Source organism: Mesoplodon densirostris, chromosome 3 (assembly GCF_025265405.1).
Source record: "Mesoplodon densirostris isolate mMesDen1 chromosome 3, mMesDen1 primary haplotype, whole genome shotgun sequence".
NCBI classification, from domain to species: Eukaryota; Metazoa; Chordata; class Mammalia; order Artiodactyla; family Ziphiidae; genus Mesoplodon; species Mesoplodon densirostris.
This window is the reverse complement of record NC_082663.1, coordinates 164,992,091-165,016,309: the sequence shown is the minus strand read 5'-3', so window position 1 is coordinate 165,016,309 and position 24,219 is coordinate 164,992,091. Positions and strand designations below refer to the sequence as shown.

The 24,219-nt window shown below is 45.1% G+C and overlaps 1 protein-coding gene across 1 annotated transcript in view; it reads right to left on the bottom strand.

Annotated features, from left to right (window-relative positions):
* SLIT3 (slit guidance ligand 3) overlaps window positions 1–24,219 on the bottom strand; it is a 621,296-nt gene that overhangs the window by 564,518 nt on the left and 32,559 nt on the right. Inside the window, exons 2-3 of the mRNA XM_060094956.1 lie at window positions 11,380–11,451; window positions 5,195–5,266 (exon numbers count right to left, since the gene is read on the bottom strand). Of these exons, the coding sequence (XP_059950939.1) occupies window positions 5,195–5,266; window positions 11,380–11,451 (144 nt within the window). The remainder of the gene's footprint in view (window positions 1–5,194; window positions 5,267–11,379; window positions 11,452–24,219) is intronic.

Genomic DNA, 24,219 nt, shown 5'->3' with positions numbered 1-24,219 from the left:
GTTTTTTAGGGTTTTTCTATTTCACATACTTCTGGTATTATTGATTTTCTCTCTTCTACTTGGTTATTCTTTCCCTAGCTTCTTATGATGGGTATTTTAATAAAGATTTTAGCCTTACTTCATTTTAAATATATACTCTACATAAGTCAAATAACATGCTTAAAGGCTATACATTTTCCTGTGGGCATGGCTTTGACTGCAATCCACACTTTGTGATATATTATGTGTTTATTAACATTCTGAAAAATATATCTTCCAATTTCAACAGTGAAATGTTCTTTGATTCAAAGGTTATTTAGAAGAATATCATTCAATTTCCAAATATGAAAATTTGCACTTACTGCTTTTTGTTGATTTCTGTATTTCTACTGTGGTCAGAGAAAATACTCCTTATGATTTTAATCCTTTGATATTTGTTGAGACCTGATTTCTAGATCAGTATTTGATAAAAGTTCTGTATGCACTTGAACGTTTATTCTACACTTGTTGGTTGCATTGTTCTCTTTGTTTCACTTAGGTCAGGTTTGCAAACATTGTCATTAAAATATTCTATATTGTTACTAACAATTTTGTCTGCTTGTTCATCAACTACAGGAACCATATCTTAAACGAGTATGAACTTGTCTATTTATCCATTTAGTTCTGTTCAATATTTGTTTTCTGTATTTTCAGAATATGTTTTTAATATACACTATACATAACACATACACGCACACTATACATAATACATATATACGTACTATACATAATAGTACATACAAACATAGATTTGCTGTACTTTCCTGGTATATTTACTCCTTTATCATTATGAAATATCCCTCTTTATCTCCATTAATGTTTCTTGTTTTGAAGTCTTTTATCTGTGTTAATACAGCCACACCAACCTTCTATTGGTTAGTGTTTTCATGGTATCATTTTTTATCCTTTTACTTTCAGCTTTTCTCTCTCCTTATGCTTAATGTTCATCTTTTGAAAGAATCATATAATTATTATTTATTTTTTAATTCACCCTGGCAATCTGTCTTTTAATTAAAGTATTAATCATTTTCATACAAAATAATTATGATATATTTTTATTTAAATACATTATCTTACTATTTGTTTTCTTTGTCTCATTTTATTCTATGTTCCCTTATTTGAATTAATCACATTTTTTGGTATCATTCTATGTCATTTCTCCCTCTATTAGGTTAAATTTTTTTAAACTATTCTTTTCAAAAGCTATCTTACAGATTACAAAATGAACCTTTGACTTAATAAGGCAATAAACATTAGCACTATTATCACTTTCTGCATAATTCAAAGATTTTCAAACACAAACTCCATTGACCTTTCCAAGTTTTGTGCTACTGTTTCTATCCTAAGCTTCTTTCAATATAGAACAGTCAAGTCCCACCTCCTTCGTAACACTGACTTTTTAAAGAGACCAGGGCAGTTATCTTGCAGAATGTCCCAGCTACAGGATTCGCTTGTTTCCTCCTGGTTTTATTTATCTTGTTCCTCTATCCTGTTCACTTCCTGGAAATCAGAAGCGAGCTCGAGCTAAATTAGATTTAGAGTAGGCATATTTAGCCAATGCTTTGAAATTTATATTTTGTCACATCAGGGACATGATAATTCTAGCCTCATAATGTTATATGGATTAAAATGAGATGGCCTATGTCATGACTAAGATGGCATCTGACACATAACAGGGAAAGAGCAGAGTTTCTCAACCTCAACACTACTGACATTTTGGACTGGGTAATTCTTTGTCGTGGGAGCTATTCTGTACATTGTAGGATGTTTAGCCACATTCCTGACTTCTACTCAATACATCCTATTAACATCCTACAGTTTTGACAATCAAAAATGTCTCCAGACATTGCCAAGGGTCCTCTGGCGGGGAAAACTGGTCCCAGTTCAGAACCACTGGTATAGAACAAAAACCTAAGTATTTGATAAATATTCTACAAGTGCTTACTATCATGCTTTGTGCAAGGCTTAGAGATGAACAGTTAAATGGAACATAATTCCTCATCTCCAAATACTCATAGTTCTGGGGAGAGACAATCAAGCAAATAGGGAATTAAAATATGGCATAAGTGCTCTGATATGGACCATCATGTGTTGTCATGAGGAAAGGGGCACCTAACTCAGCCTGGAACAGAGGTCCTTTCACGGAGGAATAGAGAATTCCTGAGTAGGGACCTGAAGGACAGGATTCTCTCCCTTTTCCCTGTAAGCCTCAAGAGATTACACCCGTAATGACCATTCCAAGTGAAAATAAACATTACAGAAAGGATACAATTTCCAGCCTCTTTCAGAGTATGATCAATAAAGATTAATTTACTACCAAATATAGAGACACAGGTAAAGTAAGCCAGTAGTGAGAGCCAGGGATGATGGCCCAATCAGCCCTCTACCTGTTCCGTTGTTAATAGCAAATACCTTGTATTTTCCCATTCTATAATCCTCTGTCTGTGGGCAGACTGGATAACCAAAACCAGATAAACACTAGTCAGGATCACATCACACACACCGACACTGAAAGGCCTTAAATGAGAGAGGCTGTCCAGCTGTACATAGTAGTCCAGCTACCTATACTTCCATTCTTCTTCCTGACCAAGTACTTCTCAGCTCACTTGCAATATAAGTCAGAAACTGGCTAGCTGTTCACTAAGCCTGTTTGCTCTACTTCCAGGGCATATAGCTCGACTACTTTCCTAGCCTCCCCTGAAGTTTACTGTGGCCACATGACTGAGTTCCAGCCCAAGGTATGTAACAGTAGAAGTAACATGTAGTCCTTCCAGGTCTTTCCCATGAAAACCTCCCATGTACAATCCTTACTGCTGTTTTCCCTTCCACTAGCTTGATGCCGACAAACACTGGTACCTTGGAAGCCACGATTTAAAGATGGCGGAGCCAAGGAACAGAAGGAGCCCATGTCCCGAAGTCTCCCCTTGGAGGAGAGAGGCCCAGCAACCAGGAATGCCCTTACTGGGTTTTATATGAATAAGAAGTAAACTTCCACCCTGTTAAGCTATGAGATTTGAGGGTTTATCTAGTACAGCCGCTAGCATTACCCTCTTAATACACCAAAGCAGAGAAACAGCCAGGTTTACCCTACAACTGTAATCCTCTCAGTCCCTCAGACATGCAAGGTATTTCAGCCATGTTGACTAAGCCAAAGAAAAGCGCCTTTTGCTAGACTATTCCACTGATATTCCCTGGAGTTCAATGGGTATGTGAGAGGCTATTTGCAGGGCCATTGCTAAAGATCACACTTCATCGAATGCTTGCAGCAGAGAAATATGAAAGGACGTGGGCTTTGATGTCAGACAGATGTGGCTTTGAATCTTGGCTGCCCCCACTGACAATTCTTTGGCTTCATCTCCCTCAGCCTCTGTTTCTTCATCTGCAAAATGAGGGTAATCACACCTCACAGGAATTTTGTGGGGATAAAATAACAGATAGCACATAATAAACTGGCATAGTTCCCAGCATGTCCAAGGTACTCAATTAGTTCTTTCCCAACAACCATGAAATTAATGAATTGGGAATTTATTTATATTTATAATCAGAAGACTAAGCAAGAAGTGGCCTTCTCACAAAGGATTTTGTATTTATTCTTCCACATAAATGTTGAGTATTTCATACAAAGGAAGCAGGTTCAACAAGTACTTTTATTTATTTTTTTCCTGGGTCTAAATAAGGAGAAGAGTTAACATTTTAAGAAACTTAAAAGTATAGATAGGGCTTCCCTGGTGGCGCAGTGGTTGAGAGTCCGCCTGCCGATGCAGGGGACGCGGGTTTGTGCCCCAGTCCGGGAAGATCCCACATGCCGCGGAACGGCTGGGCCCGTGAGCCATGGCTGCTGAGCCTGCGCGTCCGGAGCCTGTGCTCCGCAACGGGAGAGGCCACAACAGTGAGAGGCCCGCGTACCGCAAAGAAAAAAAAAAAAAGTATAGAGGCAACATTCATTATTTTTATCTCTATTTTCCCTTATAAGAAATTAAAGTCATACTTTCAAACCAACAACAGAACATATGCTGACCTTTGACCCAGAAGGAGAGCAATGAATGAGACAGTTCACAACACAGAGCAGGGAGTAAAGGATTTTGCTGGGTAATATCCCTTCCCCTTCTCAGGTTGCCCCAGATGGAATGACTCCAAGGGAAAAGATGGCAGATTACAAAGCTCACAAGTTGGTGGAAAGTCCTATACTTTACCCAAGCCTATCTCTGTAGATGAGATTTGGAAACGGGACAGGTAAAGATGGGAAGATCCTTAAGCTGGAGGAGCAGAGAGCTACTGCAGGCCCGTCCCCCGAATGCAGGAGAAGGAGTAGGAGGCTGCAACATCAGGTCAACCAGGATACAGAAGGAAGCATGGAAAGAGCCGCCCACCAGCATGACTAAGTGCTCCTGGGGAGAATCCCCTCTCAAAGGGCAGAAAGCAAATATCCAGATGTTATGAGCTGCCAGATGTGATTAACTGAGGAAAGGGGAAGCTGCCCACTTAACTATCTGAGCAGCCTCCCTCATCACAGTGACCCGAGAGTTTTCTGCAAAAGCATTAATCAACAAAACGAATGGAGGCTCCATCCATCTCCCATCCCCACCCCTTTTGCTTTCTCCCTCTGTCAGAGTCAGAACAGTGGCCTATTTTTAAACCACTGGCAATGCATTCTCTCATGGAAATATGTGGGCTTCCTGACACAGGCTGATGCTCACTCAGAGAAGATACAGGCACACCGAAGGCCTCGCCTACCCACCTGTCCTGTTCTCCCGTGAGAATGGGGCAGAGGGGGCCCCGAGGAGAAGGCCTGAGGAGGGAGCCTGTTACCCATGCACAGGAGTAGGGAGTTTCTGATGCTAGTTTCCATGACAGGGATAGCTAACTGAGGTCCTTCTTCCCCCAGAGAAGGGAAGGCTGAGGCTTGGGCAGGAACAAGCCCCACGTACAGCTACCAAGACAGAGCTCAAGGCTGGGAAGCAGAAAAACAAGCCCCAGGTGCCAATTCTAGCATCTTTTAAAGAAAAAAAGTTTAAATGGGTTTCAGTGTCTCTTTAGCAGGCATCTAATGTGCTTTAAATACAATAGCAAACATTTTATTAAACATTGGAGCCCTTTTTTTTCTTAGCAAGGCTACAACGAAGCCAATTTACAAACAAATAAGGCTTTTCAAGAAAGGAGGTTGTGCTATACTTACAATCGCTCCAGCTGCTTCAGATCCTGGAAGGCGCCTCTCTCGATGACGCTGACCTGGTTGTCTTCCAGATGCCTGGAACCACAAAGGCAGCAATGGTCAAGGACAAGCGGGCCTCAAGGATCCTCGTACTAGGCTGCAGGCCATGCAGGCATGGTCACTCAGCCCCTCCCTCGACCCTCAGATGGGCCCCCTCAGCCAGGATCAGTCTGGGGGGACAAGATAATTCACATCCCAGCTTGGTGTCACGGTAACCAGGGTTTCACCGCCTGCATACTTCTACCTGACAGATTGCTTTCCAAGCCTCTATTTTAAGAATGTTCTCAGCAAATACCCTCCCAAGCACTGCAGGATGTTGCACAGAAAAAGAAGAGGTAAAAGCTGCTTCTTATAAAAACCACACATATATTCAGCATCTCTTCCCTCGGAGCTCCCTCCTCCAAGGATTCAAAAATACTTCATTGAAAAGGGCCTTCTCTGCTCACTCTTTCTCTGGGTCACCTCGTAGAAAGGCTGAAGCTATTGTTGGGTGCCTGCCTGTGCCAGAAACACCACAAGCCCAGGGCCTGGCTGCTCCCAACATGAAGGTGATGGTCACAAAAGCTAAGTCCTCCCAGCCACAGGCTCTGCTGACCTCCAAAGTCCTCCAAGCAGATGTTTAAAACTTTGACGCATGCATGTGGCATATCCTAAGAATTGAGCAGACAATGAAACATTTGTTTCCCTAAGTTTGAAAAAAAAATGGCAGCTTAAAATGGATTAGCTGAACAGTAGGAAAGAGAAGAAGTGAGGCTGCATAGTTTCCATCCAGGGCTGACCCTGGTGGCTGAATGGGACTTAGCCGGGATGCAGTTGTGATTGAAGGATGTTTCTTTGGTAGGTGGAGCTTATTAGAAGGGCTGTGGGTTCCTCTGGATCAGGCAGGAGGACAGGCGCCCTGAGGCACCTGACAGAAAAGCAGAAGGAAGGAAGAGTAGCCTTGAGGAAGCTTGGCCTTCACTTCAGAATAACTCTTTGCATGCCAGCCCTCCACCTCTGAGATATTTCATAACCCCTAACACTCAGGCCCTTGTGCTGATTTTCAAGTTCATCTTCCTCACTGTGCCTAAGGACCAAGAAGGTAAGGTCTTCTGTTCATCATCACAGTCCCAGCCCTAACACAGGTGCCCAGCACAGCAGCCACTTCATAGACGTAGTGAATGAATAAAACACTAAAGAGGACGTTGGACCACAGCACATACTGATTTTACATCAAGGAAAAGGCTAGTCCAGGACACATGAAGTTTCCAGCTATCAGAGCGATGGGGATATTTTGTATGGGCTCGACGATATATGTTATATTTTTGTGAATTTGTTGCAAACATTTAAAAAAATTGGGATATTACACACACATACACACCCCAAAGAAGAAACTCCAAAATCAGCTCTGATATTTCCAAATATCAACAACTTTGGATGAGGCCAGAGTCCTCATCCACTCTGATTCACACGTTTATGTTCCTTCTGGCCCCTGTAGGCTGGTCTCATATAGGCTCCTCACTTAACATACATGGGCTCCCAGGAACAGAGGTTAAGAGACTTGCCCAAGGAGAAATTATTTGTATGAAGTCACACAGCTAGTGAGGGTGGACCTAACTCCCAATCTGGTGTGCTTATCAAATTTGGTTGAGAATCCCTTTTCTGATTTCTTACTAGCTGATGGTGTGCTTTTGAACTGTCTAGCCAACCTCTCAGAGACTCAGTTTCCTCATCTGTAAAATAGCGCAAATAAAACATTTCATAAGTCCTTGTAAGAATAAAAGTGGAATAAAGTATATAAATTATCCAGCCCAGGATCTGGAGTACAATCAGAGGCTTAATAAATGTTCTTTTCCTTCCCTTTTCTTCCTTTTCCATCCCGCCATATGGCCAGGAGGGCCTTGGAATGCTCGTAGACTCACACCAGCACATCTCGCTAAACAGGGAACCAGTTCAATATTTGTGACGGGGGGTTTGTTCAGCTGGGTATTTACTATCAATCAATCCCTCATAGAACTTGCTGTCCTTACTTCCCAATTGTTCCAAGGAGCAACACTAGGGTGGCTTAGTGTCACATTCCCTCAGGGTTTCTGAAGGCGTCTAACTCCAACCTCCCATGAGGAATCTCTCAGTTCTGTCCTAATTAATCTAACACTACCAGCTTCTTCCAGAAAGGGGAGTAGAAGGGATGGTTGATACCTGTCCCTCCTCCTTTTTGCTCAAGCCCTGGGGGGCTAACTTTTACCAGCTTCATCAAGAAGCTTCCTTGACTCTGGTTTCCTATTGGGTTCAGCCAAAGGGAATCACCAGCAGGAGATGAGAGGGTGAGAGAAGAGGGGGTGAGGTGGGGGATTTATTCCCAGCTCCCTCCCTGCCAAGTCACTGCAGGTGGACTGCATTCCTCTACCTAAGACCCCAGGTGCTAACAGGCAGTCCCCTTCCTTTGCTGGGCTCAGGTAACCACTCCCTCCCTCCGGTCCTTGAGGCTCAGAGGGGACTAGTGACCGTTGTTGCTAGCCCCAGGGAACTGCGCCAACTAACTCTTCCTGGCTTCTCTTAATGTCACCCACACCTTTGCAAATAAATCTTTATTTAGCTCTCCTCATTTGTCCTGCTGGGATCCTAACTGGTAAGGTAGCTAGGGTCTCTTCTGAATCTACTTCCTAGGCCGATCAGAATCCAGCCTAGTACCTGGTCTTTAAAGGCTCAAGAAATAACCAACACTTGATGAATAAATGGATCACTGAATGAATGAGCTGTGAACTTCCCATCCAGACTTCTAGGCTGCGATGCAATTCGGGAGTTTGTGCTAAAACCATTGCTATCACTCTCATTTTACTGAGCAGATGCAGGAGACCCGGGGATCCAGGAGGGGCTGGACACCCAGAAGGGCTGACTATGGCTTGAATCTGTCTGAGTTAGAGGGACACAGACTGTGCTCATTTTCAGTTCTTTCGGCATCGTTATTTTTTTACTTTTAACACTGGATCAGAATCGGAAATCGCCCCCATGTGATGATGGCTGGGGTGGAGTTTAACTCTTTAATTAACCCCATTTGGGATAAAGCTGGTTCCCACATTGTGGGCATACTTGCAAGAGTTCTTGCAACAGACTACTAAGAAAGGGAATATAATTGATACCACCAGAAGAGATCTTTTCCTATTCCTGCCCCTTGGAAGAAAGAATTGTTATAAGCAATTCTTATATCTTCCCCCGAATGTACTTTATTTGGGGAAAACCTCTGGATGAAGCCGAAGTTCCCCAATCTCCATTTTATTTGCTTTTGCCCATTCACCTGCACCGTATTAACAGTTCTGCATGGAAATGGGTGGCAGGCTCAAATTATTCAAGACGACTGAGTCTTTTCTGGTTTCACTATAAATTGTAAATAAGAAACAGATACAGGGAATACGCCGAGGTGTGATGAAAGCTTTTCAAAAAGATAGTTGTCTAGGTTACTCAGCTAAAAAGAATAGACTGAGGGAAAATATGGTTTAAACGTCTGGATATTTTATTGGTGTCAGAAAGCATTTCAGCTACCCCACGTAGCAGATTCTTTCACACTAATAAAGGGCCACTTGAATGGGGTTGTCTTTGAGTTTCTAAGGAAGATAATGAAACACAGTATATTAATAGAGTCTATGAAGTGAGGGGAGGGGGAGGGTTTTAGCACTGCTTATCAAAATAAGAAGAATGTACCAATTAACTGAAAAGATAAACTGTAGTCAAAGGAATGTTGTAGACCATCCAGAGGATATTAATATGATCTTTTGTGATTATTTTAAACTTTCTATTTGCAGAGAGCAGATATGGAAGTTGGAATTTTTATTAGTCTCTCTGATGTAATGGTAAGAAAATCAAAGGGTTGTTTTTGACTTTGTTAGAAAAATGAAGCATTAGGTGAAATTTCTGACTTGTATGAAAGGACATTTCTCACAGATTCTGGGGGAAAAAAATGGAAAAAAATAGAGAAGTGTTTGTTCTTTAAGTTGGTAAGTGACCTGGAATCAGGAGTTTACTGCCTATATCTCTTTAATAAAAATCACCCTAAAACTGAGCCATGAAAATCTCCCACCTTTATCCCAATCTCCATTCTGATCCATACACACTTGTTGGAGCTGCCAGTCATTTGACAGACACATGACTGCTTGGGGCAAAAGAGAGACTTGGCAGAGGGTAGGGTCTTCCCTCCAGGGATGGTGGGAGGGGGGGTGCACTGGCCAAAGACCAGAGACCACATCGAGGGGAGAGCATCTGCTAGCTGGAGGCCCAGCACTCAGATCCTAGCAGTCCCACACCCTGTTGCTCAGGGAAACTCTGGTCAGCCACTTGCACATCACGCTGCACTTACAAAATTCCTAGACTATCACCTTCCTGGTTTTCTAAACTTCCTATAACACAAATGAACAGAGGCACTGCATGGAGGTTAGAAAGCACACATTCTGGCTTCTGAGTCCTCCTCCTTCAGTTCCCTGCTACGTGGAGCTGGGACCACTTAACCTATCTGTGCCTGTTTCCTCTGGGCAGATAAGGGTTAATAACTATGTAACAGAGCTTGGTCTGTGGAAGGTACCATATATACATCAGTTATCATCACCATCATGACCATCTACTTCTCAATCAGGAAAACAATGAGACACAAGTAATGTTCCACAGGTTTCAGTGAGAATAAACACATTGCTCGTGAAAGTGCCAAAATCATAAAGCATTATATGTGTAACTATTAGGGTTAGAAGGACTTCTAAATACTTGTTACGGGTCAAACTGCATGCCCCCCAAAATTCATATATTGAAGCCCTAACTCCCAATATAATAAGAAGTGACTTTATTTGGAGACAGGGTCTTTACTAAGTAATCAAGTTTAAATGAGGCCATTAGGATGGATCGTAATCCAATATGACTGGTGTCCTTATAAAAAGGGAAAATTTGGACACAGAGACAGACATGTGTAGAAGGAAGACAATGCAGAGAGACCCAGAGACAGCTATCTTAAAGCCAAGAAGTCCCTGAGGCCACCAGAAGCTAGAAGAGAGGCCTGGACCACATCCTTCCCTCACAGTCCTCAAAAGGAACCAACCCTGCCAACACCTTGATTTTGGACTTTGGAAATTGAGATGATAAGTTTCTGTTGTTTAAGCCCCCCAGTCTGTGGCACAAAGTTACAGTAGCCCTAGAAAACTAATATACTACTCATTCCCTATTTTACAGATGAGAAAAATAAGGCCCAAAGGAGTACAATAGGGTATAAGGTCACATGGGCAGTTAGTTCTGAGTCAGGACCAGAACCTAATATTTCCAGTTCCCAGGATACAACTCACTGTATTATAATGGGTTATGAGTAAAAAGAAGGAGGTGGCTTTAGATACCAAGACTTTAGTTGCTACTTCTAGTAAAAACCTGCCGGCCAAGATTCCAGGACACGACAAACACCAAGGCAGTGGCCGGATTGCCCAGGCTGCACTCCAGGTCTGAAGCCACATTTATGGGTCAAAATCACCTTCTGAGTAAAGAAGGAAAGAGGGTCCAATTCCTCCTCTCTTGTACCCCTGAATGTCTGAGACTCGTCAGTGGACAAGAATTTGGGCAGCTTCTTATCACTCAGATTTAGGAATGGATGAAAGTGTTTAATATTTAGCAATGAAACCTGATATTTCTTGCTCTCCTGCTGCATCAATGCCCCTCTCAAATTTTGCTACCTGTCTGCACAGCTGCAAGTGTTCAGCAAGGGCTCTGACCCTGTCTGACTCTCTCCCTCCTTCCTCTCCTCCTCTCTATTAAGCAACAAGATAAATAACTTTTGTCCTGATTGCTCTTTTAATTCACAGGCTGGGGGAGAAATTATAATCTCTGTGGAAGGGAAGCATGGTTAGCCAACCTGACCCTGCTGTCATCCTAGAAGCTGGGCATGTTGATTTATTTGTGTATAACCTTCTGTGTTCCCTGTCATTGGAACTGACTTCTGCCATTGGTCTAGCCAGCCTACGGCATGGAGACACAGAATGAGACAGCTGGGGAAGGAAACCTGGCTGTACTAATGAAGGGCTTTCTGCTGCAGAAGGGCGAAGTCTTGTTGTCCAGTGCTTGGGGATGTGATGTCAGGGCAGTGGGACATTTTCACAAGGCTGAAGAGCTGAGAGTGAGAATGCATTGGAGAGCCACATGTTACTTACAAGACTCGGAGGTTCTTGAGTCCAGCAAAATCGGTCTTGGTGATCCTGGTGATGTTATTTCTGTCCAGGTCACTGCAATGGAGAACAAATTTGGGTCAGATTTTTGCAGGTTACACTTATGGTCTATTTAACCCAGACTGGCTTAAGCTGGAGGGACGTTGCTTGCTAAGGAGAAGGCAATTCCAATGATTAATGATATTCCCTAGAGCATGCCCAACCAACCCGAAGGACATTGTATGGAATAAGCTAGCCATTATGTACACAGTAGAGCCCTGGTATGTTTAGCTACCTGGCTGCTCTTGCCCCTTCTTCAGATAACAAATTTTTCTTTGGAAGCCCCCCTCCCCCAGCTCTTGGATCATATCATACAAGTGGGGCTGACCCCTCTCCCCAACTCCGGAGATGGGCACCTGATCTAGGCCAGGCTTATAAGCATCTTCACTCCCTGTGACCACAGTAATTGTTTCATGAGTACATACATGACTCAAATTCCCAATAGCTTTCGCTCCACTGGAGTTGCCAGAAGCTATCTAGCTACCATGAAGAGAGAATTTCCAGAGTCAGGAGATGAAAAGAGACTGGTTCTGGCGCTATGCTATGAGTAGTTGGATCCACCCATGCCTGATGCCAGAAACCTCTGTATTTTGAGATTATGTGAGCCAATCTATCCCATCTCCCTTATATTTTGTCCTAAATCAGTTTGAGTTGAATTTTCTATCACCTGAAACCAAAGGAATCTTGACCGACTTTGGTACCCACCTAGGTACTTGTCTATTTTCCAGCTAATCTGCAAACTCTCTGAGGGCAAAGACCATATCTCATTTAACTCCATAGCCCAACACAGTAGAACATGTGCCTGGCAAGAGTAATCTCGTACAACAGGTAAAGACAGCTTCATGGATTACTCCTGCCCCAATTTGTAGGCTGAAGCTCCTGAAAATGGTCCCAAAGAGAAGAATTTGCCATGGAAGAGCTCAAAGCATTATGGTGGCGTTGGTGTCCAGGAGAAGGAGGCATCTTGGATGGTAGAAAACCAGGATTAGAGAAAACCAAAGTCAAGAAAGAACTTGTGAACAATCGTATAAATACTGTGATCACTAAAGCTATCTACGAAGACGGGATACAAAAAAAAAATCTTTTTAAAAAAGGACCATGAATAATATGTTACAGTTTTTAATAATGGAGGCTGAACAATTAATTCCTATTTACCATGTCTTCTTGATCAGAAACTTTTCAAGGTTTTGGCCGAGTTGGAGTTTAGCCTTGCTTCCTGCCAGAACATTTAGGTACTAAAAGGCCATTTTCCCAATGACGGATCCCCATCCATGCGTTCACTACTTCTTTGGTTCTCCTACTCAGGTCCTAAAGTTGCCATCCTGTTATCATGCCTCAGAAAGACCTGTGAGTTCTCAAGTTGCATAAAATGAAAAGGGAAACAATTTTCAGATTCTAGCACTCTGTATAAAGGCAAATCAAATTGGAGGAGGGATTACTCTCCTGATTGCAAAAGTCATACTGAAATAAAAATCAAGTGAGTCCTGGAGCCCCCTCCCTGGGGAACCACCTCCCTTCCTCATCCAGTTTTCCTCTATCTAAAGTAACAATCATTTAGGTTATTACAGAATATTGAGCAGACTTCCTTGTGCTATACAGTAGGTCCTTGTTGGTTATCTATTTTAAATACAGTAGGGGATATATGTATATGTATAGCTGCTTCACTTTGTTATAAAGCAGAAACTAACACACCATTGTAAAGCAATTATACCCCAAAAAAGATGTTAAAAAAAATAAATCCAGTAGTGTGAATATGTAAATCCCAAACTCCCAAAAAATAAAATAAAAAATTTAAAAATACAGTAACAATCTAAGTTGTTTCTTAACCAGCTTGTGATGGAGAGAGGCAGCATTTAGACTTCTCAGACTAAGCTGAGGGCTGGTAAAGGAGAGCAAGAGTCACCCAGGGAAATCATGAAAGCTGTTCATGCAAGGAGTGGACACCAGCACACAGACAGGAATCTGTGTGTGCTCATCATCCCCCCGAGTTCCTTCTCACCCCCCATCTCAACTGGGATGGATGTTTGGGGACCGTGACAACTGAGAACATGACAATGCAACCAAGGGTTTAATCACCAGGACACAGCGTGGTAACTCGGCAGCTCGTGTTAGCGGCCGCGGCACTGATATTTTCAATTAATATTTATTTATGAAAGGGCACAAAGTGTGCCGCTGAAATGCCGAGGACTTGGAGGCATGGGTTTGGGTGGGGACTGTGGGGTTGTCTCAGGCACAGAGTCAGTGTCTGGGAGGCTGAGCTTCAGAGGGAAGCAGCCATGAGTTTGGATGCCTGCCCTGCCACGTACTGAGTGACTTATGGGCAGTTCGCTTCATCTCCAAGGCTCAGTTTCTCCAACACCCTCTAACTGACGGTGACAATCCTGACCTCAGGAGTGTTTACGAGGGTTAAACGAGATGAGGACGTTCACAGTGCTTATCAGGCACTCGTTAAAGAATCATGGCAGCTACCGTTACTATAATTAGTTGAGTGAGAGCACCACGAGTGGTCCCCTTCCGCTGCCTCTCCCGTGCAGTGTGTCTAGGACACCTATTTCCCTGGTATCTGGCTACAGAGAGAGGGTAGGGAGAGAGCTCTGTTGTCTGTCTGCCCCAAACCCCACCGCCACCCCTGCCCAATGTGCAAACTGCCAGGGAGGCCAGGGAGCATATGGGTTTTGGGTGACACAGGTCAGGGTGTAAACCTCTGTCCTGCTGCTCACTCCTGGCTGTGTGAATTTGAGTCACTGACTTACGTTCTCCGAGCTTCCATGCTTTACATAACCCTCTCCTGCTTGCAGACCTTGGTGTGGTGAGGACAGAGCCTGGATGGCCAACCTGCTTGGCTGAAAATGGGAACTAAGGCAACTGCCACTGAGAAGAGGTTTGCACCACCTCATGTGTCCGTCCCTTCCCCAGCCCCAATCGTCCCAGGCCAGGCGCCTTAGCCAGATTTCTCAGCCTTCAGCTCTGTCCTTTGAAGAAATCAGTCTACTTCAGCCCAGTATGAGTTCTGAACCATCTGCAGGCACGAATGATCCCATCTGGGGTGACGTTAGACAGGGAAGCCATTACAGCATCTAGATCGGGGGTAGGTGGGCAAGTGGGGCCGTTTCATCAATAAAACATGTCTACAAACAGTTTCTTTGACACACCTGTCCTCAAGAGGTGGGGTCTCTGCCCCTTTCCGTTGAGCCTGAGCAGGCCTTTGTGACTGCTTGGACAAACAGGATTCTGGCAGAAGCGATGCTGCAGAACTTCTGAGGCTAGATTAGAAGAGGCAATAAGTGACTGCCTGGCTGCTTCTCAGAGCACCTGCATTGGAGCCCTGAGCTGCCATGTGAGGTCAGAAGACCTGAAGTCCCCAGTGGTAAGATCATGTGAAGGGACCAGAGAGAGAGAGAGAGAGAGAGAGAGGCATGTGAGGAGCCCCAACTGGTCCAGCCCTGGATGTTTGAGTCTTCACAGCCTAGAGGTCAGGCGTATGAGTGCAGACGCCTTAGAGATTCCAGCCCCAGCTACCATCTGACTGTGACTTATGAGAAATTCTGAGCCAGATCACCCAGCTGAACCACTCTTGAATTCCTGCCCACAGAAACCATGAGAGACAATACTAAAGCGAGTGTGTATCTTTAAGCCATTAAGTTTTGGAGTGATTCGTTTTGCAACAATAGAGAGATGGAAGAGAACGGAAGAGAAATATTTAATGTCTGAATAGTTAGTTTACCATTAACAATGGAACTCCATTCATATGACTCTTAATGGCATGTCCTTTCTGAGGCTTGCCTGCCACTCTGGAGACCCTCAGTCCTGTCATTATGGCCAACGATGGCTCAGAGGGGCCAAGGATGGCTCAGAGAGGCACATGTCACTGTAGGGATGAGGTGAGAACCAACCTTTCTCTCAGGCTCTGAGAAGAAGAGACTGCATAATTAGGGTTGCCCATCCCTCTAAGTGGGGCTTAGGATGCCATGGGAATCACCATGGTATTATATTAGTATTCACAAAATGTGGTTGCCATGCATCGAACACTGGGGCAGAGACTGGCAAGTTGTCCACTGCACCATTTTCCTTCTGTCTAGTGCACAGAGATAGACCACATTTCCCAGTTTCCCTTGCAGGGAGGTGCAACCATGTGACTGAGTTTCATCATTATTACGTGAGCACAAGTAATATATGCCACCTTCAGGCTTGTTCCATAAAACTTCCTGCCCAATCCTACATGGCAGATAGAAAGAGCCTGAGTCCTTGAATGACTGCATGCAACAGAGATCTTCCTCCCCTGTCTCCCCATTTACCCATATTAGACTCAGCCATGTTCCAGAAATAACTCTTAAGTCACTGAAATTTGGGGACTATTTGTTATAGCACTCTACATTGATGAATGCAGTATCTTTGAGTCAGGAGCTTTCTAACCTTTTTCTTTTCCTTCTCTTTGCAATAGTTCTGAAAGGTAGGTATTACTACCTTCCTTCAACAGATAAAAAATACTGAAGATCAGCCTTAAAAAGATATTTGCTGGGCCTAAACTATGCACCAGGCACTGTACCAAAAACTTTATGTTTATTCTCTCTAATCCAGTCAGCAATCATATGTAGTAGGTACCTTAATTATCTCATTTTTCACATGAGGAAGCACCCTAGCTTAGAAGATTTTATCAGTAAGTCAAATTGACACAAGGTCATACAAGCAGTAAGTGGCAAGGTTGGGATATGAACCTAAGCTCTTTGAATGCAGAGGCCATGTTTTTTTTGTTTTTTTTTTTTTTTTTTTTTTTTTTTGGTGGTACGCGGGCTTCTCACTGCTGTGGCCTCTCCCGTTGCGGAGCACAGGCTCCGGATGCGCAGGCTCAGCGGCCATGGCGCACGGACCCAGCCGCTCCGCGGCATGTGGGATCTTCCCAAACCGGGGCACGAACCCGTGTCCCCTGCATCGGCAGGCGGACTCTCAACCACTGCGCCACCAGGGAAGCCCCAGAGGCCATGTTTTTAACCATCACATCATGCTGCACATCTCCAGCTAGGGTCTAAGCATATTCTACTATATCAGGGTAACCAATGATTGCCAGAAAAATGAATGAATAAATAAATAGAACAGAACAGAATAGAATTTACCATCATATGTGTTAAAGAATGTGAAGGGATACTCCTAGTGGCTTTGTTGCTCCCCACTCCAGCCAAGTTGGTGCATTTTTTATCCCACCTCCCCTGTGAGATCTGGGCCCGTACAAGCGCTGAGCCCCTTTGCAAACTCCAGGGGAAAGTGCTTTCTTGCTGTTTTTACCCATGTCTGGTTTCTACCATGTTCCTCATCATCTACCACACTGCTTTCATAAACAGGCATCACCATGGTAAACTCCTGCATTATTTTTCCCCATCCCAATCAGTGAATCATAAACCAGTGCTGTGACTTGGAGCTCTGCAGTATTTCCACATCTGTCTGACACCTTTGGTGGGGTGGGGAGGAAGTGCAATTCAGAAAAACATTGGAAAAACTGAAACAAAAATGTTCTAGGGCAGACCACTGTCCTTATCTTGGCACGTGTATATTCATCTTTCTTTTGATTCATTATGTGGCATCCTTGCAAAATTTTTTTTTTGCCGTGGCACATTCAGGAAGGGCGAGGAACAAAAAACAACCCGCAGTGAGGCAGCATGGGGTTGGAGAAAAGGGCTTCAACTATAAACTCAGAAGATGTGGATCTGAGTCTCCACTTTCTCACTTCTTAGCTATGTGACTTTGAGAAAGTCACTTAACTTTACTGAGCCCCAGGTGTTGGTACTGTTGATGAAACTTTTATAAAGTATGACCAAAAATATCAGATCTATGGGATTGCTGTGAGGCTCAAGAGGTAAAGTATGTGAGGAAGGGCTTTCTAAACAGCATTTGGAGTGGTTCATTTTCACCCACAGCCAATGACTGGTAGGGAGAGGATGCAGAGGATAGATTAGCACCGGCTTCACAAAAGATGTTTATCTGTGATGCTGAAACATACAGAGTTAGAGAATACACCATCAGTTCAGATCAGACCTTAAGACCACCTGCCCTCGGTATGACCAGTGTATACAGAGCGCCGCCTTCTGGGTTTCAGGAAAGAAGATAAGGTCTCAACATATGGTGAACTTGTAAGGGCTGCCCTACGACATAGTAGTCCCTAATGCAGGGGTATACAAGCAGAGATTAGTAGTTGACCCATGTTGAGCAGGATGCCTAGGGGGCCCTTGCGACAGGTGGGAGGCTGGATTCATGACCCATAAAGTCCTGACCATTTTGAGATCTACAATTCTCATATTTGGGGGCCCAGGCCAAGTGGGCTGAAAAATTATGGCTTGGTTCTTGCTGTCAGAGAGCTTGCAGTCTAGTTGAGGAGATGGACTAAGATATGTGAGATACTTAGAGAACAATGTAAGAACATGCAAAATTAAATGTTAAGAGGTGTGGTCTACAGTCGGTGGGGAGTGGGCAGTCAGAGATCTGAGAGAGACGTCACAGCAGGAACTCAGAGAGAAGACCCCCTGGAGCGGATGGGAAGGGGGGGACAGCGGGGGCCGCGCAGGGGTCACAGAGAAGTGGCGGGTCTGAGGAGGGGGTGGGCAGCAAGCTCCTGAACAAGCCTTCAGAGGGTGTGATGCACTCACATCAAGATCGCATTGCCCGATCTGGGGGAATCCCACTCGGGAAAGGGTAGGAGGGGCCCGAATTAAGATGTCTCTTGCCTAGCCTAACCCCTTGTTTATCATCAGCAAAGAAGAGGTTCCAACCAAACCAGAAGAAGTTGGCAAGGGGGCTGTGGCCTCAGCTGCAGTTATTCACCTTTCTCCAGGCTGGGAGGCTGACCTGAATGGACCACACTGCAAGGCTGGCTCCTGGGCCCTGCTCTTCTCTTTGAGCTGGGAGGAAGGGAGAAGAGGGAGGAAAGGCATTCACTCTCCTGGTTGCCACCCTGAGAGGTCACCCAGGTTAGCCAGTGTCGCCACCCAAGGTCACGGCTCCTCCTCATGACTGACCGTTTCCTGCCCCAGGACACTTGACCTCCTCTCCTCTCTTCTGGTTTAGGGATGGTAACAGCTCCATCGCCTCTAGTCCTGGTTCCCTGAGCCACACCTACACCTCTGAAACAGCCCCTTGTAAATCGACCCTCCTCAAATAACCCTAATTTGAGTTTTTCCAGCTGTTTTCTATTTCTGACAGATTCACCATTCACTCATTCATTCATTCATTCAACAAACATATCTTGACCATGAAGTTTCAGGTCCTGGACTAAATGCTGGGAACCAGGGGTAAACTGGCATCATCTGTGTCCTTAAGGAACTCAAGAGTTTAGTGGGGAAGAAATAAATAAAGGGTCAAATACCACAGACTGTGGTAAGCATCCTACACTAGGGGCTCACAAACATTTTCTTTAAAGGGCCAGATAATACATAAGTTAGATTCTGCTGGCCATATTTTCTATTGCAACATTTGACTTTGCTTCCTAGCATGAAAGCGGCCACAGGCAATACACAATCTAATGGGTATGGCCATGCTCCAATAAAACTTTATTTACAAAACAGGATGAAGGTTGGATTTGCCCTGGAGGCTATAGTGTGCAGACTCCTGCTCTAGACTGTGCCAGACATATAAACAAACACAGGGTGGGTAGGGGAGGGTGGGATGAACTGGGAGATTAGGTTTGACATAAATACACTACTCATGTGTAAAACACATAGCTAGTGGGAACCTGTGGTATAGCACAGGGAGCTCAGCTCGGTGCTCTGTGATGACCTAGATGGGTGGGATCAGGGGGGATGATGGGAAGGAGGTCCAAGACGGAGGGTATATGTATACGTATACAGCTGATTCACTTCGTTGTACAGCAGAAACTAACACAACATTGTAAAGCAATTATACTCCAATTAAAAAAAGAAAAAGCAGGGCTTCCCTGGTGGCGCAGTGGTTGAGAGTCCTCCTGCCGATGCAGGGGACACGGGTTTGTGCCCCGGTCCAGGAAGATCCCACATGCCGCGGAGCGGCTGGGCCCGTGAGCCATGGCCGCTGAGCCTGCGCGTCCGGAGCCTGCGCTCCGCAACGGGAGAGGCCACAACAGTGAGAGGCCCGCGTACCACGAAAAAAAAAAAAGAAAAAGAAAAAGAAAAAGCTTATGGGAGAGTATATCGGAAGGAGTACTGAGTTATCCGGTTTTCAGGGTCAGGAGAGGCTTCTCTGAAAAAGTAACATTTTAATTGAGACCTCAAGAATGACTTGGCCATAGCCAGGTTGGTTGGCATGGGAATATGTGGGAGGGAGAAAAGAGGATTTCAATAAAAGAAACAGCATGTATAAAACCCCGGAGGCATTGCCTCAGGATAACCACAAGCAGATTTGTTTAGCTGTTACTTTTGGCATGTTGCAGGGGAAAGTGGGACATTCCTTCTTTCCCTCCTTCCTTCGTTACTTCCTTCCTCCCTCTCTCTCTCCTTCCCTTGCATCCTTCCTTTCTTCCTACAGCATGCCTTTATTAAACACCTACTCTGAACCTGGCACTGTGCTTGTGGCTAGGGTATTGCACAACACCCGAAAGATTCCTTTCAGGAACTCTGTGATTCCCGCCATGGCCCCTGCTGTCACTTTTATTCTCTTGGAGAGTGTGGCAGACAACTTCTAGGGCAGCCTCCAGATCCCTACTCCCTGGTGTCAGCATCTTTGTGTAGTCCCCTCTCCTTGAGCGTGGGCAGGACCTGATGGCTTGCTTCCTGCCGACGTAATACCACAAAGGGGACAGGAGGTCACTGCTGTGGTTACATTACGTATGACTGGAGTGCCTGCCTTGCTAGGGGACCCTTTCCCTTGCTACCTGTGATGAAGTGAGCAGCATGTCAGGGAGGCCGATCAGGCAAGGAACTGAGGGCAGCCTCCACAAGAGCCAAGGAGAACCTGAGGACAACCCGCAAGAGCCTGAAGCCCACAGTTCTAACGGGCTGCCAGAGGCTGACTTCTGCCAACAACCTCAAGAGTTTGGAAGCGGGTCCATCCCCAGCTGAGTCTTCAGATGAGACGACAGCCCCAAGCAACAGCTGAATTGCAGCTTTGTGAGACCCTGAAGCAGAGGCCCCCAGCTAACTGTGGGTTAATAAATGGGAGTTGTTTAAAGCTGCCAAGTTTGAGACTGTTGAGCAGTCAGGGAAAACTAATACAGTGGGACACAGGCAACCACAAATAGATGGCAGAACTACAGGCTACAAGGAAATAACCAAGAAATCATGCCAGGGTGAGGTGACGAGAAGAAAGATGGGGGTGGGAAGAAGCAGGAGCGCTAGCAAAGGTGGCCAGGAAGGGCCTCTGTTAGGGGGAGAGATTTGGTCCAAGACTCAAACAAAAAGGAGGAGCCAGATGAGGGGACGGGCTGAAGGCAGAAATTTCCAAGTGGAGGAACAGAAACACAAAGACTTTCTGAATAGAGAAAGCACTTCAAGGGCCTAAGCAACAGAAAGGAGGTCCAGGTGACTGGACTGGAATGGCCCCAAATGGGATATAGAGGCAGGTGGCACCCAGACCGTGGAGCACTCACGGGGCAGACTTCAGGTCTTCAGCCATCAGAACCACGGCGGGGGTCAAGCAGCGAAATGACTGAACAACCCTCAGTCTCTTTCCCTGACATCAAACCTGTTCCCTACAAACAGATTAATCTCCCCAAAATGCCAGCTTCTCTCCCAGTGCAAGAGCACAGCAGCCGGTGGGTCTCAGCGCTGTTTTCAGCCTGCCTCATTTAATTCTTTTGTTTTCTTGTTTTTATTTTTGTTTTTGTTTTTTAACTTTTATTGGAGTATAGTTGATTTACAATGTTGTGTTAGTTTCTGCTGTACAGCAAAATGAATCAGTTATACATATACATATATCCACTCTTTTTTAGATTCTTTTGCCATATAGGCCCTAACAGAGTATTGAGAAGAGTTCCCTGTGCTCTACAGTAGGTCCTTATTAGTTATCTATCTTATATATAGTGGTGTATATATGTCAGTTCCAATCTCCCAATTTATCCCTCCCCCTCCCACACACCCCCGCCCCGCCCTGCTTTCACCCCTGGCAACCGTAAGTTTGTTAATTCTTACTTCTTTCACTCCATAGACATTTACTGAGCACACATCAGATCAGGAACTGTACTAGGCACTCCATCAACACCTATGTCCCTGCTATTTGCTGGCCTCGAAAGCCCTCAACATTCTCCCCTCATCCAAATCCTACTGTTCTGTTATGGGTTGAACTGTGTTCCCCCCAAAAGATAACGTTGAAGTCCTAACTCCCGGTACTTGTGAACATGATTTTATTTGGAAATAGGGTCTTTGCTGATGTAATCAGGTTATAAGAGGCCATTAGGGTGGGCCCTAGTCCAATAGGACTGGAGTCCTTAGAAGATGAAGAGACAGAGACACACAGAGAAGACATGTGATGACAGAGGCAGAGACTGGAGTGATGCAGCTGCAAGCCAAGGACCACCAAGGACTGCCAGCCACCATCCAAAGCTGGGAAAAGGCAAGGAAGGACTCTCCCTACAGACTTCAGAGCAAGCACAGCCCTACCAATTCCTCAATTTCAGACTTTTGCCTGCACAACTGTGACAGAATATATTTCTGCCGTTTGAAGCCACCCAGTCTGTGGCATTTTGTTACAGCAGCTCCAGGAAACTGATGCACCCTCATTCCAGGCTTGGTGAAGCCTCCCACCCCTGCTCTCTGCAGGGCTCCCAGCCTCTCCATCCTGCGCTGATCTGACCCTGCCCGGAATTTCTGCATCATTTAGCCTCTGCACAATCCATTCTGGTCTTTCGTCACATTTCCTTCCACCTCGTTATGTTGCTGCCTGTTTCCTGTGTGTCTGCCTCCTCTCCCAAGGGAGCACGAAGCTCCGTGGGAGCCAAGACCACAGACTCTCCTCCCCCACTGCCCCCCCAGACACCTCGAGTGAAATGAGGCCCCTTGGAGACGCTCAGAGAAATGTACACTAGTTTTCTTTGGATCCCGGGGTGAAGAGCTTTGTTTAGTTTTTTAAACATTTCACATTTTGCTCATTAGTATTGTCAATGTTTTCCACAGTAAATCTGTATTACTAATTCACCCCCTCTTCCCTCTGGAAAAAAAGAAATACTGAAAAAAGTGGTCCAGTTGAAATAAGACTCTCCCCATAGCTAAAGTGACCAGCAGAACTAAAGCCACTCAAGACTCTAGAAATCTGGCCAAAGGAAAACATTCCTTGGTGAGTCCAAGGACAGTTCTTAGGAGCTGCTCAGACTGCCCTGTCCTAATGGGTGGCTTTCTTTCTTTGCTCCCTCTCCCAGCCCCAAAGGATCTAATGTCATCCATGCATCTTCCCCAATGGAAGAGAGAAAACAGCATGTGTTCAAGAACTGTCAAATTACCATCCCACCAGGTCACAGACAGCAGTGTGTCCCCGCAGATCAGCCACCACAGAGCTCTTACCTCCTGCCTTACCTCTCCTGACTAGCACAACAGGAGGTATCATTCAATTATTCTGCGACTTTTATACTTCATTCTCATCATAACCACATACAAGTTTAAAAACACAGACAGGCAGACGGGAGAGAAAGGACTGAATTCGATTTAAAAAAACTAGCTTCACACTACCTCAGTTGTTTGGGAACTAAGCCTCCCTGGGCTAAATGTCTGGCTTGGCAACACTCTTGCATATATAATTTTACACCTGCAAAAGTTTGCAGCCAGCGCCGTGCAGACAGCTACCTGCGGGGAGGAGAACGGGCCAGACAGAGGGGCAGCCTGGATGCTCGTATGCAGTGGAGGATGTGGTGGAAGTGAGGGCCTGTGGGAAGGAGGCTCCACTCTTCCTCTCCTTGCAGCAGGAGACCCCTGCCTCGCTCTGTTCAGCTTCATCCTCCAGCAGGAAGAGGCACACCCGGGGCATATCCAGCTCTTTGCTGGAGACAGTAGAGTAGAAGTTGCAAAAGGAAAGCCCAAGGGCCAATTGCGGCCCACAGAGATGTTGAGTCTGGTCCTCAGCGCGACTTTTAACATTTGTAACTCAACCGCCCATTTGGGAGCACTTCACGTACAAATCTGCAATTCTGGTTTATCTCCCCCAAATCAGGTGATGGAACAACCCTGGGCCTTCTCGGCCACTGGAAACTGGAGCTAAGAGGCCACAGCCCGTTTTGCTCTGGTATTCATCAGTCCCATTCATCTGCTTCCCTCACCTACGTCACCTGCCTGTTCCCTACTGGCATGTGAGTTTGAGATCCCTGCTCCTGAGCCTAATGCTTAAGAAAGCAGGCCCTGGAATCCAACAGTCTCGGCTCAAATCTTACTAGAGAGCAGTGTGATTTCAGGCAAGCTCCTTAACCAACCCCTAAGCTTCTGTTGCCTCATCTGTAAAATGGATATAATACCAGTAGTACCCCGCTCCTAGGATGTTGTGAGGATTAAATGAGATGATAAAGTGATTCTACCGCAGGGCTGGTGACGTAGTAAGTACCCAATAAGTAACCATTACCATCAATTTGATGATTATTTTTCATGTAAAATGTGAGCACAAGTAAGATGTAGAAAGGGCGGGTGGGACCTTGGTGCTTAACTAACCTAGAAGAGGCACCTGGTCTTCCCCTGATTTTCCTAGTCCACCCAGACACATCAACCTTCCATAAAGCATCTTGAGATCCAAAGTGGATGTCCATATTTCATTTATAGCAGTGAATGTGGACACCAGTTAGAGCCAGAGTGACCACACAGTTTATCATACAAACTTGATAGCAGTGAATGTGGACACCAGTTAGAGCCAGAGTGA